The sequence below is a fragment of the Podarcis erhardii genome (assembly GCF_964252035.2).
Source record: "Podarcis erhardii genome assembly, chromosome: 5".
Classification (NCBI taxonomy): domain Eukaryota; kingdom Metazoa; phylum Chordata; class Lepidosauria; order Squamata; family Lacertidae; genus Podarcis; species Podarcis erhardii.
This window is the reverse complement of record NC_138509.1, coordinates 52,175,690-52,193,647: the sequence shown is the minus strand read 5'-3', so window position 1 is coordinate 52,193,647 and position 17,958 is coordinate 52,175,690. Positions and strand designations below refer to the sequence as shown.

Genomic DNA, 17,958 nt, shown 5'->3' with positions numbered 1-17,958 from the left:
AACTAGTCACAGAATGGTGCCTTGAGAGTGAAACCAGCTGCAAGTACCTACTGCCTAGAATTGCCATATTTCAAAAAGTTCATCTTCATGTGCAATTACATCTTTCACTCACATCACCATGGCACTCATCCTTCCCCAGAATATTGAAGGTATGATCAATATGCATTGATCGGAGCATATTGCAACAGCGTACAACCATTGCTACATATTTTGGGTGAGGCTCTCCTCACACAACTTTCCCTGCTTTCTGATGAGAAAGATTCAAAATTCACCAGTAAAAGCATGCTGGGTTACGTACTTCTGCTTTAGGTGCTCTGATGAGCAGCTGGTGAAAGCCAGTGCTGGTTTTTCAACTTTAGACACCCTACAAATTTGTAGAGCATTTGTGTAAACATTAACTGCTTAGCCTTTTGCTAAACAGGCATTTTTCACCAGCTCAAATTATTCCATCTGTTTGATCACGTCAAGCCCCACCCTTGAACCTGCTACAAGGTATGTTCAAAGATTGCCGAGTGCAATACTGTTGCTTTATTAGAGCCCTCTGAGCATGGATGACTGAAGCAGATCAGCTCCAGGAACTACTTGTGAGAGGAGCATGTGCTAAACTTCAGTGTGGGGCTCGTGGGGGACAAGCTTTCACTCACTTTTGTGGTTGATCAACAGGAAGAAGGTAAGCATTGAAATTAACTCTCTCCCAGTCAACATCCAGTGATGCTAAATAGCTAGTTTTTGCTGTTTAAAGATTATGGGGAAACAAAATAGCTGATAGCTGTTAAACACTGGTGGTGGATTAAGAATTGGTATATCTAAATAATAATAAAAATAGTTAGTGTTGGGTGAATACAAAGCAATCTGATGACAAGCAGGTGATCTAACAAATAAGTCTGCAATCATAAATGAAAAACCTGATTCTAGACCGCACTGAACCCAAAATTTCATTTCTGTATCACGACATAAGTTTCTTAAAGACTTCTCAGAGGGTACAACAACTCTATCAGTTTTGAAGATGCCATGAGACTGTCTGCCTCTCATTTCCTGTATGAATCCCCCCTGGAATTATTCATTTGAATGATCAATGGCTTATATCTGCTTTGGGAGCCAATCTCGACGGTAATTAATTCTTTTTTTGAAACCTCACTGTGTCCTTTTCTTGAGAGCGAGAGGAAGAGTTGTTCCACTTGTACCATTCAGTGAGTGTTTATTTTTATTTTTATTTTTATTTTTATTTTTGTTGTTGTTGTTGTTGTTATTCTGAAGCTACATATGGCAATTAGAGATATAGATCAAAATACAGATCATACACAGCTTTCTCTTTATACAGTATTAAATGGTACCAGTGAATAATGTTATACAAATTGAAGGTCATATATACAATTGGTTAAACTGGAAAATTCTGTCATATATCACTTTACCAACTCTTTGATTCTCCTCTCATGTGCTGCGCTGATGTTGTAAGCTTCAGGTAACATTGGACATGGTACATTCTTCACTTTTTGCCCTATCCTTCTGAATCTCTTGCACAGCATTATTGACATAAAGGTCGTGATGCATACAAGTGTCAGTCTGGAAAAGCTGTGAGGATCACAGGCAACGAATTTAATTATGGAAGTACAACTGCTTATTGTTGTTTTAGTGGGAAAGTGGGTTTTTTAAAAAGTACTTTTGTGCAATTTCAAATCCTGCCTTGCCCAGAGGAACCTTATGCCTTCACACTAGGAAGTATTGTAATGAAAACTCACTGCAGCCATGCTTACTGCCAGCAAGAAGCAAAGAGTAGTTCCCACAACTGTTTGCAAAAGCACATGCCGTATGATGTCACAACTAGATAAAAAAGGATAGTGAACAAAATGCTTAGAATTATGGGAAGCAGAACTACCGTATTTTTTGCTCTATAGGACACACCGGACCACAAAACGCACCTAGTTTTTAGGGGGGGGGAAATCAAGAAAAAAAATCTTATTTTGGATCCCGCTGGCTGTCTTGGCTTTGTTTTTAGCCGCGGGGCTGGTAACCCCGAGCTTCCCCCGACCCCAGCCCCTAGAACAGGTCCAGGAGTGGCAGCAAGGTTGCATGCAGCCTTGCCTCCGCTCCCGGAGCTTGCGGGGCTGGGCGCGGGGAAAGCCCGTGCTTCCCCCGACCCCAGCCCCCAGAACAGGTCGGGGGGCAGCGGTCCCTTCTCCCTCCTGGGGAAAAGGCCGCAAGAGCCACGTGAAGCTTGTATGCGGCTCTTGGGGGCTTTTCCTGCCTGCCTCCCCCCTGCATTCGCCCCATAGGACGCACAGACTTTCCCCCCTAGTTTTTAAGAGGGAAAAAGTGTGTCCTATGGAGCGAAAAATACGGTACTTTTCTGCTCTGATTTTGATGTGTTAGCCTGAGTCAATGTACTACTGCTAGGGAAATGATGGAGAGCCAACAGAATTTTCAGGGCTCATTATGTCGACTGGACCCTCCATTTAACATGCAAAAGAGAATACCAATTGGCATATGTTTTAGTGGGTTGGGTGAAGGGCCCAAAAATATCTATCAGAGACCACACAACAAGCTATTAGATGTTTGACAGACAGAATGTCAACAGGTGAAGCATTTCCCATAATGGAAATTGAATTTTTGCCTGCCACACAGCTGTGAAAAGCACAAGATGCCTGCCTTCCCCCAGTGCCAACCCTGAACAATGCAAAGAATTCAAGTTTCATGAGCTGTAAACCAGTTACATTACTGTAATGTCTTTCATTAGTTTGCCTCTGGCTGGCAATACTGTATTCAGTGCAAAACCAGGCATGGCGTTTCAGGTGGCAGATGTGTATGCATGCATCAAAAGAGATGTAAGATTATCAGCAACCCAAGTTCAGGTGCTCACATGTGGATCAGTTCAATATTAAACTGTTAAAGAACATTTGTTGTGCGTCTTTACGATTTAGACTTCATAGTAACTTCTTGTTGTTTAGTCGTTTAGTCGTGTCCAACTCTTTGTGACCCCATGGACCAGAGCACGCCAGGCACTCCTGTCTTCCACTGCCTCCCGCAGTTTGGTCAGACTCATGTTTGTAGCTTCAAGAACACTGTCCAACCATCTCAACCTCTGTCGTCCCCTTCTCCTTGTGCCCTCCATCTTTCCCAACATCAGGGTCTTTTCCAGGGAGTCTTCTCTTCTCATGAGGTGGCCAAAGTATTGGAGCTTCAACTTCACGATCTGTCCTTCCATCATAGTAACTACAGCAATGCTATCAACACGGATCAGTCACCCTTTTATTTTATTTTGAGAAAAAAGGGGTTTGAGCCTTTGACATGAATATACCCATAATTTTAGAGTTTATACCAACAGCAAGCTCTTCAACCATTATCCTATTCCCCCCTCATGGTTGGGAAAGCAATTATTTCCCCTGCTCCCCATGTTGCTGCTAAAATCAATTTGACAGACCCCTCCTCTGTTTGTGTTTCCCTAGAGCTGTGTAACAACACTGAATAAGGTAAAGGTAAAGGGACCCCTGACCATTAGGTCCAGTCGTGACCGACTCTGGGGTTGCGGTGCTCATCTCGCTTTATTGGCCGAGGGAGCCGGCGTACAGCTTCCAGGTCATGTGGCCAGCATGACTAAGCCGCTTCTGGCGAACCAGAGCAGCGCACGGAAACGCCGTTTACCTTCCCGCCAGAGCAGTACCTATTTATCTACTTGCACTTTGACATGCTTTCGAACTGCTAGGTTGGCAGGAGCAGGGACTGAGCGACGGGAGCTCACCCTGTTGCGGGGATTCAAACCGCCAACCTTCTGATCAGCAAGTCCTAGGCTCTGTGGTTTAACCCGCAGCGCCACCCGCGTCCCTTAACAACACTGAATACAGAGTGGTAATTCACTACCCTCTCTCAGCACCCCTGCTCTATAACATTAGTACAATAATACTGCACCACTTTGTAGGGCTGATTTAACCTATCCTTTCTCAACCAGAATACCAACCTCCCTACAATACGGATATACTAATGATGGATTTTTGTTGTATCTGCAGAGTGTTTAAAACTAGAACAACAACAAAATATATGTACAAAAAGGAGGGGGAAACACATTGGGCTGATAGTGCATCAAGGAAGACCCAAAATCTGACTAGAAAGAAATAGGAAGCCCTTCCTTCTCCATTCAGAACCCCTTTTTAAGTATTCTTTTGGGAAGCCTCTGCATTTCATTCTAGCACTCACAGATCTGGCTTCACTCATTGGCTAAAAGCACTGAAAGGCAGGGGCAGGTTCATAGCTAGCAAAGCAGTTTCTTTAAATGGTGCTTGCATATTTTGCTTCACAGCTTTTATTTTAAAGGAGCCAGAGACACTGTGCAGTAACTAAAGTTTATGGACTGAAAAAGGGAAGCCCTTCATAGAGTGCAGTGCATTCATCCAGCCTTGAAGTTACCAGAGTCTGAACTACTATGATCAAACTATCTTGCTCCAGGAATAACCGTAGCTGCTGTATCAGCCAAAGCTGATAAAAAGAACCTATGTCATTAACAGCCTGATAGGCTATAATTAAGCAGGTGTTTCCAGATGAGGAAATAAGAGGGATAGAAAAGTTTCACCTGCTACATTGTAGGTTACTCTTAAAGTAGCAGAGGCAACAAAAGAGCCGGGCACTTGGAACACAAGTTCCAATGAAGAGAAAAAAATGACATAACAACAGACAGGCAAGTTTCGACACTTACACCAGAGTTTAGGATTACATGCATGTGTCTCTGTTTTTGGTATTCCTCCTTTCCTGTCTTCTGCCACTATGCCTGCAGGGAAGAGATCAAAAGCTTTTGCTTTCAGGTAATTGCAGCTTATTATGCCAATTTACAATTATAAGTGGTAAATCTTAGATTTAAGGAAACAAGCCAGCTTAATAAACCATGGTTGGCCTGTTTCCCTAAACCCTAAAACTAATTGGAGTTTGACCAGGTTCAGCTAGAACAAGAGTCCACAGTTAATGAAAAATCGCTGAGCTTGAAGCTTGCAGTCTCGTCGCTGCTGCAGTGAGCTGTTGCCTGAGGCTCCTTCACATAATACTAAATCAACCTTTCCCAACCCGATGCCCTTCCAGCATTCCAGCATCAGCCGCAGCTACCAAGACTAATGGGCAAGGGTGGTAAAGTTGCAGTCCGAAACAACTGGAGGGCATCAGGTTGGGGAAGGCAGTGCTCAGTCATTGTTTAGCATCATATTCAAACCATAACATAGCTGGGACAAAGAGGGCAAGTAGCAGAAGCAGATGCAAATGACGGGGGTTGAATTATACGATTCATGAACCATCCCATGCACCTGGGATTAAGCTGCATTGAGCTCAGTAGAACATCTGAATAAATATGCATAGGATACGGGGTGAACCGCTTGGACTTCATGGACTTTCACATACAAACTGTTGTGACGTGGGGTTTGTGATTTCAGCTCTCTTGACATAATATGCTGGAGACAGTTCTCTAGTAACACTTCTTTATCAAGAGCAACAAGACTAAAACCTGAGGAGGGGAGAGCTACATTTATAGGGACAGGGAACTAGCTAGAAGGGATACATTTTGGAAGGAACAATATCAGGCAATCACAGTCCTGCCTTTTGGAGGCAACCAATAAGACAGAGGATCCAAATACAGCAGCTTAAATGAACCAATAGTAGCTGTACCCTCTGGAACCAAAAGGCAGTTACTTTACCCTAATGCAATTACAGACAATAATAATACAGATATAAAATCCTTTGACTCAATACACAACACAAACCCCATCCTCTCTGCATATGTAAGTGAGTTCAGAATAGTTATTTATCTTGTGCGGGAACTCTGTATTCCCTTGTCACAATTCTAGGCAATTATGTTCGTTTGTTTTTAAATGGAGATGAGGGTCTTAAGCTGGAAATAAAAGCGACCTGTGGACAACTTAGCTGATTTTCTGGTGCTTTTAGCCTAAATGCGGTTGCCCACTTCCCTTCCTGTTGCAGCTATCTGGAGCTACGTAAGGCACATGCAAGCAAGTCCCCCCCTGAGTGCAGAGCAATTTCCTTCTAAGCAAATGTGCATAGCATTAAAAGCCTGAGAAAAATGAGTCACTTCCTGCCTGAGAGGCCTCCCTCTCGTGTGAGCTGTTCCCAGCACTTCCTGGAAGTGGCTGCTATTTAAGGCCGTGAGTCTGAGTTTGTTGCAAGCGTGTGGTAGGAGGCTGCTAGCTGGTAAGTGGAAGAAGCATGGTCAGATTTAGTATGTTACAGATCAAGTCTACAGCGTGCCTGGCTTTTGTCCTCCTCCTCTTGTGCGTACTATTGATAACTTTAGAGGTTAGCAAAAGGCACACCGGATGTCTGAATATGGTTCTTTTCGTTGGCGGTTGCTATTGTTTTTACTCAGTCAGTTGTATTTGTTTCTTGAGAGGATGTTAAAAGGGTAGAAGGTGGTAATATTGCAACTCTGTGGTAGTGGGTTAGCAACAGTAATTTGCTTAAGACCCCTTTATGCTTCGAAACGTGGCCTTTGTTGCATAGATTTATGTATCTAGATGAGAACTGAACTCAAAGGAATAGTATTTATACCAACACTGTTCAACAGCTGACTTGCTTTTCTACTTGGGTCTTCTAGCAGCAGTTGCTTATCCAGTTTCTATGACAGAGATTCAAAGGTCAAAGCTTGAGTTATCCCTTTATGCAGCACAGAGATGCTTATATAAATAGTAATGTAGCTCTGGAGTTTTGGTTTGGTTTTGACTGACTAAAAACGCAATTGAAGCTGAGTGAAAGCTTCCACTGTTTTTTATGTTTTGTTCTGGGGAATAAGAATGCTCTGATTGCTGCTGTACATAATTGATGAATAACTTCTAGGAGTTTGCTTGAAATCTTTATCGTTTAGTTTTAACCTTGCTTTGCTGAGGAACATGAAGAATGTCTCATGTCAAGTTGGAACACATGTCCATCTAGCTCCCTATTATCTGCTACACGGCCTGAAAGTAGCTCTCTAGCATTTCAGATGGGAGTTGTCCCTGGAGATGGCAGGAACTGAGGCTGGAAATTTCTGCATGTTCTCTGCCATTGAACTATGGCTTGTCTAGTTAAATAAAAACTGAGTAAAGTTACTGAATCTTGGACAATCTTGGTCCTTATCAGACTTCTGATAAGTGGCCTTTCTAGTTTGCAATGAGTACACTTGTAATATACAAGTACTATGTGAGAGAAATGCTCTATCAAAAGGAGGCTTGAATACCTTTGAGAAGTCTTATATAATGGAGGCATGCTGAATGCATGTTCATGAGAACAGAACTGGGAAAGAAAGCATACTACGTGCAATGTCTATGGAATACGAAGTGGGTTGCAATGAGAGCCAGTGTGGTGTAGTGGTTAAGAGCGGTAGTCTTGTAATCTGGGGAACCGGGTTTGCATCTCCGCTCCTCCACATGCAGCTGCTGGGTGACCTTGGGCCAGTCACACTTCTTTGAAGTCTCTCAGCCCCACTCACCTCACAGAGTGTTTGTTGTGGGGGAGGAAGGGAAAGAAGAATGTTAGCCGCTTTGAGACTCCTGAAGGGGAGTGAAAGGTGGGATATCAAATCCAAACTCTTCTTCTTCTTCTTAAACAATGGCTCATCAACATTTTTGGACCCATGAGCATGTTTGGAAACTTGAAAATGTTTTGTGGGGGAGCACACCCACAACCACGCATATCCCCTGCTCTTCACTGCAATTCCTACTCCACACCTCACAACCCTATTCTCGCACACACCAGGAGTGTTATTCTTGCCCCGCTGAATCGGAGATGATCCCCATCTCTTTGTTTAGCCCAACCTACTAGATACTGATGTAAGCAAGAAAGAGGCATGGGTCAATTTGCAGGATGATTTCTCTGGCAACACCGCAGTGTTCAGATGCTGCGTAAGGCAATACTGGACCAGGACAATGCGGGGCAACTTTGCTCATCCCAAATAATTCATTCCTCCCATCAGGATTTGTGCCAGAAAGATCAAGGAAAAGTTTGGGTGCCTGTTGCAGGCAAGCATAATTTGTGGTGCTGCAAAATGTCATGACATACTTGTTAAGGCATAATCTTTGGCATCTAGTTTCTTGGCTTTGTAGTGTTTGAGCCATCACGAGAGAACCTTAACTCAATTTTAAACAGACAGGGTTTTTTCATTAAATAATAGTTTACTAAAGAGAGCATTTCAATCCATACAAGACTGTTCTCCATATAGATGGGGACAGGAAGCATGGGAAGAACTAGCAATAGCTGGATTAATAGATTACTGAATATTGTTGTTGATATCCATCTGTCTTGAGACAATGGACTGTGCCTCCTGGGCTGAAGAATCTCAGTGCCTGTGTTGCTTTTTGCTGTGTTAGCAGCACTGAAGTGACTTCTGTGGGGTGCACTTTTGGACAGTGTGTATGGAGGGTCTGGGCTGCCCAGACAACAAGTCCCCCCCTCTCAGCCTCACTAATGTGGTGCAAAGGAAAGCAGAGGAATACACCTGGCACCAGCTTGGCTGCAGGAGTTACCAGATGTAGATTGAATAGTATACTTGTCTACTGTATTTATTTACATATTTAGGCTGTGTTTATAGGACAAGGTCCTTGTTAGGCAACATACAAACACACAACAATGTGTTCAGCCCAGTATAAAAATGACAAGAACTGAATAATTGACCAGCTAAGCAATGCTCTAATAACCAGCAACAACTTTAATAAGATCCTCTTCATTAAACACCAACTGGAATAGTAATGTATGAGATACTTTTTGCATAATACACGGGTGTTATGGGATTTGGGAGGCAAGAGTCAGGGACCTGTCTGCTTAGATCATCAGGGGTCAGCAGATTTTTCAGCAGGGGCTGGTCCACTGTCCCTCAGATCTTGTTGGGGGCTGGGCTATATTTTGAAAAATAAATGAATAAATGAATTCCTATGCCCCACAAATAACCCAGAGATGCATTTTAAATAAAAGGACATTCTACTCATGTAAAAACACGCTGATTCCCAGACCATCCGTGGGCCAGATTTAGAAAGCGATTGGGCCGGATTTGGCCCCCGGGACTTAGTTTGCCTACCCATGGACTACAGTTTTATTAAGGTTTGTCCTTCACATAGTGCAAAACATTTGGAGAGCACCAGTTTTGAGGATCATGCTCTACTGTAACACACACACACACACACACACACACACACACACACACACCCACACACACCCACACCACTACCCTACCCTGCTCCCCACAGCCCCACCCATCATAGTCGTTCTGGCTGGGGTTGATTGGAGTTCTAGTCTAAAGCACTTGGAGGGTACCAGGTTGTCAAAGGCTGCTTTAATCAGGGTGTGTTGAGTGTGAACAAGATTTATCATATCATTCTGCCTGATAACAGCTAAGGCAGCCTCCAAAATGAAAATTAACACACAAGGTTTTGGTTGTTGTTTTTTTAAAAAGGTAGCACTTCTTTTCTTAAAAAAGCAATATATTTCAGCCATCTTTTCTCTTTTTTAAAGTGTTCCCATTTTATTGTTGTTGTTTATTAAATTTCAAAACTGCCCTCCACCTGAAGTTCACAGAGCACTTTACATTATTAAAGCACAATGCAATACCAGAATAATAAACCAAAACAATACCCCCCTCACAGTTTAAAAGGCCATAGATTGTTTAACAAGATAAAGGCACATGGAAGAGAACAAGTCCCCCTGGGTGTAGAGCAGTTCATTTGGAGTAGCTGAATAGGCTGTCGCTCCCGCCTCCTCCCAGCATCCTTGGAAGATGATGCGTTAACTGTCCACTCTAGGCTGCAGATGTTACTGTTGGCTGCTCCAACTGCTGGTCTTCTAAGGTTCCGCAATGGCGACAGGGGAAAGTAGCCCCTCTGCTATTGTGCCCAACTTGGCAACCCATTTCAGATAGCAGCCGAATGTGTCTTCTTCTTGGGCAGCTGGGTAATAATCTGTCTCCTGACTTTTCCCAGCAGCAGCGGTGGTGGCTGAAGCAGTGTTTGGGGACAGCGATAACTGCCTGCTTCCCTGGCCTTCCCAGGGATGGATGCAGTTAGTAGCATAGGAAATGGGATGGAGGGATGTTATGGTAGACCCTCCTATCTTTAAAGGACTCTTGGGTGGGAATCTCTTAACAAATACTTAAAGGCCCTTCTTTGTATATGGCTCCCCCTGCCCCAATGTCCTCTGATAATCAACAGAGGCTCTGCTCCAAATCCCTAGCCCTGACAAAGCTGCTGTTAGCCAGGATGAGGGTGATATCTGCCATGGCAGACACTTCGTAGAATGAATTGTAAACTGCCTTGTGAACTTTGGATGAAGGCGGGTATGGGCATTGAATAAAGAATCATAAATAATGCCAAATTGTTGAGTCAAGCTGTATTGCTACAGGTCGTTGGTAAAGACCTGACTACTGTATAGGGAAGTTTTTAATACTTGATATTTTACTGTGCTTAATGTTTTAATTTGTTGGAGGCTGCCCAGAGTGGCAACCCGGTCAGATGGGCGGTATGTAGATAATAAATGTTCATTCACTGAAATATCATTTGCTGACATAGTCAAGTATGTTGATGGCCATCCTGCAGTTCTGAACACTGTGATATTTGTTGTAGTTTTCATACTTATATTTTGATTTTATGATGGGCTTTAATCGGAGGTAGTTACTTGTGTTTTATCCTTTATCTCTCATTTGTTAGCCACCCTGGATACTTCTGGAAAATTAGGCAGGGTAGATTTTGTTTTAAAACATTAGTAATACAGGTAACTCTCTCTCTCTCTCTTTTTAATTATATTTTTATTGGTTTACAAATACAAAAATGAAAACTTCTTAATTACATCTTAATTCCATTTTTTTGACTTCCCTCAATTTGTCTGAACTTCCTTCATTTTATAACTTTTAACACAATCCTACTTATTGTTGTTTATTCTGGTAGCTTCAATTTCATTGTTTATACTTATTATTAGATTTTCACATCACAGAGCTTCCTTAAAACTTACAAATGTAATCTGGTTATCACTTAGTTTTTGCAAATATTGAATAAACTTCTCCCAATCTTCTGTAAATCTTTGATCTCGTTGATTCCGAATCCTTCCTGTCATTCTGTCCATTTCCGCATAATCCATCATTTTGGCTCTCCAATTTCTATCGTAGGCAGCTTCTCTTGTTTCCATTTCTGGGCCATCAATATTCTTGCTGCAGTCACTGCATATAAAAATAACTTCTTCTCTTTCTTGTTTATCTCATTCCCTGTAATACCTAGTAAAAACGCTTCTGGTTTCTTAGTAAGTAATACAGGTAACTCTCAACTTATGCACATTTAACTTGTGTGCATTCAGCTTTACAAGCTAGGATTTTCAAAAAAATAAATAAAAAGAGAGCGGAAAGAGCGGGCATTGGGGGGGGGGAAGACTTTGGCAATCCCACCTGCCATGGTATCCAATGTGTTTTGACTATATACAATTTTTATTTTATGTGCTATCCCCGGAATGTATCCCTCACGTAAGTTGAGAGTCACCTGTATGTAGCCCATTGTCTCTATACATCTCCTAGTTCTAAAACCTGTCTCGTTCAGTTCAGATAAAAAATGAAAGCTCTGATTATATGGATGTTCCTGAACTCAAAAGATGAAGTCCTCTTGATCTAGGACTATTCTGTAAACAAAGCAAACTTCTAATTTATCTTCATAGCTGATCTAAATCTAGAATGGCCAGATTCACACTTGCAAAATGCACCCGGCAAACCTGGTGCAAATGACACACACACTCAATTAGATTTAGACCCTCTATGCAAGAAAAATCAGGAACAAATGAGTTCCATAAAATCATTATGGTGATTTGGAGGTTTAATTTGAAATAAAGTTAGGTTTAAGCTTGTTGGTGTTTGGTATTTTCTCTCACACACATCATGGATGTTGCCTTATATTATGGATGGATATTCTGTTTTATCAATACTATTTTTACAAATTTGTTAAATTTGTTATGGCCTTTGGTTAGAAAAATAAACTTATAAACTAGAACTAGAACTTAGATTTAAATAATTCTGAGCCCAGGAATTTGTTTTCAGTACCACAAATGAACGGAGACAACAGTCCTTCTACATACAACCCCCTTTCCTGTTTTCTCCAAGCTTTCTTCATTTCAGTAATGTAATTTAGAGCAGGAAGGGAGTTGTTTATTTTGCTGTTGCTGAATAGTCCTTGACAATCAACTGCAAATCATCCATAGATCTACCAACAAATCCCGATCTATTGCCCCCAGTCGATATCAATGAGATATCAAAGTATGGGGTAGTCATTTGTCTAGCAGCAGTTACTTTGTAAATCTGCTTTTGTGTTGGTGGGGGAGATATAGCGTGAGCTTAGAGGTGCATTGGTATTTGGTTAGCTACAAGGAATGGAATTGTACTTGGGTCAGATGCAAGACTTCAGTGATAAACAGATGTAGTCAGCTCACTTCATCGTTGTGTAAACTTGAACATAGTTCGTAGTATAATGACCTCTCTTGATAAATGGGTGAAAAGGGCTTCCTGTTTGAGCAACTCTTGAATACACTTAGAAGTCAGCAAACCACACATCCAAGGGCAAAAGTCAGTAGCTGTAATATGTTACGCAATTTGTGAAAGTGCAGAGTCTCCTTCCATATCTCTTGAAAATGCCAGCAAAATCCTTGTCAGTGTTTGATGGAGTTGTCTTGGAGCTGGGAACTCTTTGAACTAATTTTCTCGCTAAGCTTTCCAATAGTGTATTGTGGCCAGAATGACAACTGCCTGTCTCTGGGGCAGGGGCTGTGGAAGTGGGGAACAAAATCATACAAGGAAACATAAGTTAAATGAACATATGAAGTTGCCTTGTAGGCAAGACCATTGGTCCCTCTAGCCAAGTACTGCATGCTCTGACAGACAGTAGATCTCCAGGGTAGGAGACTTTTGCATCATCTAATTCTTTGAACTGCCAATGGTAGGATTAAATATTCAAAGCAGGTGCTGCACCACTGAGCTACTTATGTGTACTTGGAAATGAGCTCTATAGACTCTGTAGGAGGATATGGAGATAAGAATGAATAGCATATCCTTGGGACTAGAAACATGACTAGAAAATAGAATAAGTTGCTCTTCTTGGAGATTTTGCAGAATCTACCACAACCAAAGTTAGTTATCTATACCATGGTACTTACAGCACATCATGATCAGATGCTAACCTAGATGGTGGATTGGTTGCCTTAAGTTTAAATTAAGCCTTGGATAATAATAACTATCTTGGGAACATTTCGTTGTCGTTCTACTAGATCACACCTTAAGCTATGTATGAAAAGTTAATGGTGTTCTAATTGCTGTGTGCCTCTTGCTTTAGGCTTCACCACTTTGTCTGCACTGATCCAACAGGATGATTTGGATACTTCAGTTCTTGTTTTCACCACTCCCGACTCCTGCTTTGATTGGTCTTGTTACTTTCGGAACTACAGTCTTCCTATGGCTGATAACCAAACCAAAACCAATTGCGGCTCCCGTTGACTTGAAGAAGCAGTCGGTTGGCACTGAGGTAAAAGAAAAGAAAAGAAATCAGCTGCTGTTGGCAGATGAGTGGGCTAGATGAAATGTATGAATTGCTTAGCTTACCCTTCATTGGATGCTGTTGTGTGAAATGTACTTGACTTGCTATGGAAACTACTTGAGATTTATGACCTTTCTCAGTGAGTATTGGGTGGTATATAGGGGACGGTGGGAATCTACATTCTCCAACAGCCGATATTGTTCGCACGTATGCTGATGGTGCTGTGCACATCTGCATTCTTATATTGTTCTGGGATTCTACTTGAGTTCTAGCCATGAACTCAACACAAAAACACAAAACTGACACACTTACCCCCAGAAACATACCTGGGATCAAGAAGAGTTTAGATCTCAACAGAGAGCAGCAGCTGCACAATTTCCTTTGATGCCTGTAAATGTTAGATGCCAAGGCACCAAGTAACAAAGTTTCCAGGAGAAGAGGCAAGGAAGAGAGAGCCGGCTGGCCATGCCAAATTTAAATGGCCCAGGCCATACCCAACCTGGCCGCAGATTGGCTGGGGCTGTCCCTGGCACAGATAACACGGGGGGGGGGGGAGGCAGCATACCTCCCCCTATGCCAGAAAACTGTTGAGGCTTGGCTGACTGGCTGCAATGCTGTACACCAGATAAAAGGTGAAAAGACTTGTCAGGTTAATTGTTCTCCCCAAAGGCTGCTTGGTTGGGGCAGTATTGTCACACGGCTGACCAGTCAACCGGATTCTGCTACAGTCATTGGTTAACCATCAGTAGAACAGCTTCTGTATGTGTGCCTACAAAGCATATTTGTGGGTCATGCACCATCTCACTTAACATGGAGTCAACTAACAAATTCTTGAGGAGATGGTGCTCGATTCATGAGAGCAGCCAAATGAAATGGCTACAGATCTTGTTGACATCTAATTACTACTGTTTTAGAAACAGATGGCCTCTGAAGGAGATCTGATAGCTACCCTAATGGCCTTAGATGGATGAAGAGGAGGTGCATTGGCGCTTCCATACTTGCTTGATTTCAATGCTATAACAGTGGCTCTTAAATCATTTGCTGGGCACTATGAAAAGTGCTATAGGGATAGTATCAATTCCACAATGGGAGGAGGAGAGTTGGAAACCCATGGTCAAGGAAGCCCATGTCTTAATCTGAGTTAAGTCTAATGTGGGGAGTGGGGCCTTGTGGTGCATCATCCACATTGCCAACTAACCTGAATAATTTCTGAATGTAGGGAGGAGCTAGAAGAAGTGCTCTTATGCCTGATGGCAAGCTTCTTTCTTATTACCACGAGGATGCACAGACCTTATATGAAAGTTTCAGAAGAGGACGCTACGTCTCAGGTGAGTAGGGAATTCACTGGGACAACTTGGATGGCCTGTTTTAGCATTGCTTGTTCAAACCACAGTTTTGGATGGAGTGGGTGTTGCCATAATACTTCTCACCTGATGAAGCTAATGAAGCTGAGTAGGGAAAAGCTAACAGAATGATTCTTTGCAGAGACTTTTCCAGGTGGAACTTGCAGGAACTCAGTTCTGGTACCACTCAAGTGAGTGCTATTGCCATTACAGTGGTGCCCCGCAAGACGAATGCCTCGCAAGACGAAAAACCCGCTAGATGAAGGGTTTTCCGTTTTGGAGGTGCTTCGCAAGACAAATTTCCCTATGGGCTTGCTTCGCAAGACGAAAATGTCTTGTGAGTTTTTCCGACTTTCCCCCCCTTTCCCCCCTTTTTCTAAGCCGCTAAGCAGCTTATCTGCTAATCCGCTAAAAGCCGCTAAGCCACTAATAGCGCTAATCCGCTAAGCCGCTAATGGGCTTGCTTTGCAAGACGAAAAAACCGCTAGACGAAGAGACTCGCGGAACGGATTCTTTTCGTCTTGCGAGGCACCACTGTATAAGAGAACAAGGGAGGCGATGGTGGTGAGTTCCACCACTTCTTTTTCTAGAAAAATAACACTGGGCTTTCCATATGGGAATATGGATTCATGGCAGTCTTTCTGTGTGTTTCTGGTCCTTGATATGAGCATCCTTTTCTACCCACAGTGATTGCCTACTGAGGATATTCTTCAGAAATGGCTGGCTTGCTTTAGAGATGACTTGAATATAAAAACAAATCCTCTAACACCACAAATGTTGCAGGGCTCCTTATAATTGGTGTGGAAACGAATGGTGTGAAATAAAAAGTCTGACTTTCATTTTCATGAGGTTGGAGCATAATGCTTGAGGCCAAACCATATAATGTGGTAGATCAATGACTTGATATCCTGAATTAAGAAGAGAACACTTCTTTAAAAAGAAGCCAGTGTAGGGCATCCAAACTTACACTGAATCTCTTGCATCACATGTGCTTTGGTCCTTAACCAGCTTCTGATGCTGTTTTGATGAGGGTGATCTACATATCACAGTAATATGTGAATGCTGTATAAGAAAAGCATTTCAGACTTTCCCATAAGAAGGCATTCTAATGTTTCTTGAAATTTGCTTGATTTTCTGTTCAAGTATTATTATTTTTAAACTGTAAACCACATCTAATATTAAAGGAAGGTAAATACAATGAATGGGAATCCATCTCTGCACAAAGCCGTCTAAAGTCCTCTAATGCAGAAAAGTGTTCAGTTGTTGAAGATATTGCAACCTAAAGACATAATTTAGCATCTAGGCAACAAATCTGGCTGACGATGTCAGCAAATCAGGGATGCCTAAAAGCTGTGGATTCTTGTTCGGTATCCTTCGGTTCACTTGAAGACCCTTCTACTATGCTGGCATATTCATAATCTCATTTTTTTCCCTTGCAGAAAATGGCCCTTGCTTAGGATACAGAAAACCAAAGAAACCTTTTCAGTGGCTGTCTTACCAACAGGTTGGTTAAAACACCAACTGGAAAATTGACCTAAATCCCTTGCCAATAATGTCAAGTTAACTATCCCTGATATTTCTAGGTGCTGGACAGAGCTGAACACCTGGGATCAGGTCTTCTACACAAAGGATGTAAACCCTCAGGAGACCAGTTCATTGGCATCTTTGCTCAGAATAGACCAGAGGTAACTTGTGAGAATCCTAGTTGGCCATAGTATTCTGGTAAAACCATTCCTAAATTTGCACACTGTTTTGATATTAATGTTTGGAAGCAGCAGCAGAAGTGTATGGACCTGCTGCCTGTTCATGTTCTGATCTGGTGCTGAGAGCAGCTTTGGCATGTTGCTTGTCTTGCTGGAATTAATGCGTGATGTGTTCACAATTTCCTAATGAGTCGCCCCCCCCCCAATTTGCACAATGGCTTGCATATCTACCACAATTGCTTCTGCAGTTTGGCTGATAAAATCAAGTTTCCTTGACTTATCATGCTCATTGGAATAGATGTGTCATATATAGTTCCTGCCAGGTGCAAGCTTGCAAGTTCACAAGCTCAACACAATTAACACATGAAGCTCTAATGGGAGGATTACTAGAATATACTTGATCCTTAAACATGCTGTTTTATATATTGCCACACAATGCTTATGTGTTTTTCCGTTCTTTTCTCCTGTAGTGGGTGATCTCTGAGCTTGCCTGCTACACTTACTCAATGGTTGCAGTTCCCCTTTATGACACTCTGGGACCTGATGCAATTGTGTACGTTATTAACAAAGGTAAGCTGTTTTCTCTGGCCATGAAATACCTTGTTCTACTCTTTCTTTATATTGCGGGGGGGGGGGTGCGCGCGTTATTTTCTTGACAAGTGACTACTATAAAGTGAAATTTGGTCCTCAAATAGAGGGACAAAAGTTCCAAGAATTCCCCTCCTATTTGAGTTAATATGACCCAAATTCTTCTTAAAAGGCAGAAATGACTCAGAAAAATTATCGTCTGCTTCGTTAGTCTGCAGAGGGGTAAGTAAGAGACAGGTGTAAAATCTGAGGATGGGGGAGCAGGTAACCCTGTGTGTCATTAATGGAACTGACCTCTCGTCCTCCTCCTCTGTAATACCAGTCCTGTTCAATGTGACATAACAATGTTGCTTTGAATAGAGCCAAATAAAAGAGCTTTAGTAGCTGAAGCTCTGTTCTGTCAGTACAGCTGTCGGTATGCTGGATCTTTGACTTCAAAAAGCCCTGGAATCCCCATGAGACAAAGACCTTGCTTAAGTAGAGGAGCAAAGCATTTCTCAACCAACTTTAAGTCCCTGATCAGATTTTTGGTCCTGCTCCTTCCTGAGGTGGGGTTTTCTGAGCCTGCCTCTGGAGAACTTCTTCAGGCTGTTTGGCAAATAGTCAGACTTTGCCTCTTAGCAAGATACTTGTGACAGTGTTGAACATAATCTGTCCTCAGAAGACTACGCAGGGGTGGTAACAGGGTATTTATTTCTGTAAAGAAATGAAACAATGAAATTGCTTGCAGCTAGTCTCATCTTGGCTTCAAAATGCTTAAATAGAAGACACCCTCCCCCCTTCTATAGTTACGCTTATGCTATCCTAGACGAAAAAAGG

General features: G+C 42.3%; 1 protein-coding gene across 3 annotated transcripts in view; it reads left to right on the top strand.

Moving 5' to 3' along the window:
* The first annotated feature begins 526 nt into the window (after positions 1 to 526).
* The window catches only part of ACSL5 (acyl-CoA synthetase long chain family member 5), a 31,178-nt gene continuing 13,746 nt past the window's right edge, over positions 527 to 17,958 (top strand). Inside the window, exons 1-6 of one of the 3 annotated variants that reach the window (XM_081863037.1) lie at positions 527 to 670; positions 13,305 to 13,493; positions 14,725 to 14,833; positions 16,288 to 16,352; positions 16,432 to 16,533; positions 17,022 to 17,121. In XM_081863037.1, the coding sequence (XP_081719163.1) occupies positions 13,338 to 13,493; positions 14,725 to 14,833; positions 16,288 to 16,352; positions 16,432 to 16,533; positions 17,022 to 17,121 (532 nt within the window). In that variant the 5' untranslated portion in view covers positions 527 to 670; positions 13,305 to 13,337. Of the gene's footprint in view, positions 671 to 6,080; positions 6,178 to 9,742; positions 9,901 to 13,304; positions 13,494 to 14,724; positions 14,834 to 16,287; positions 16,353 to 16,431; positions 16,534 to 17,021; positions 17,122 to 17,958 lie in introns of those variants that run through there. The other 2 variants (XM_081863038.1, XM_081863036.1) reach the window with 2 other exon arrangements.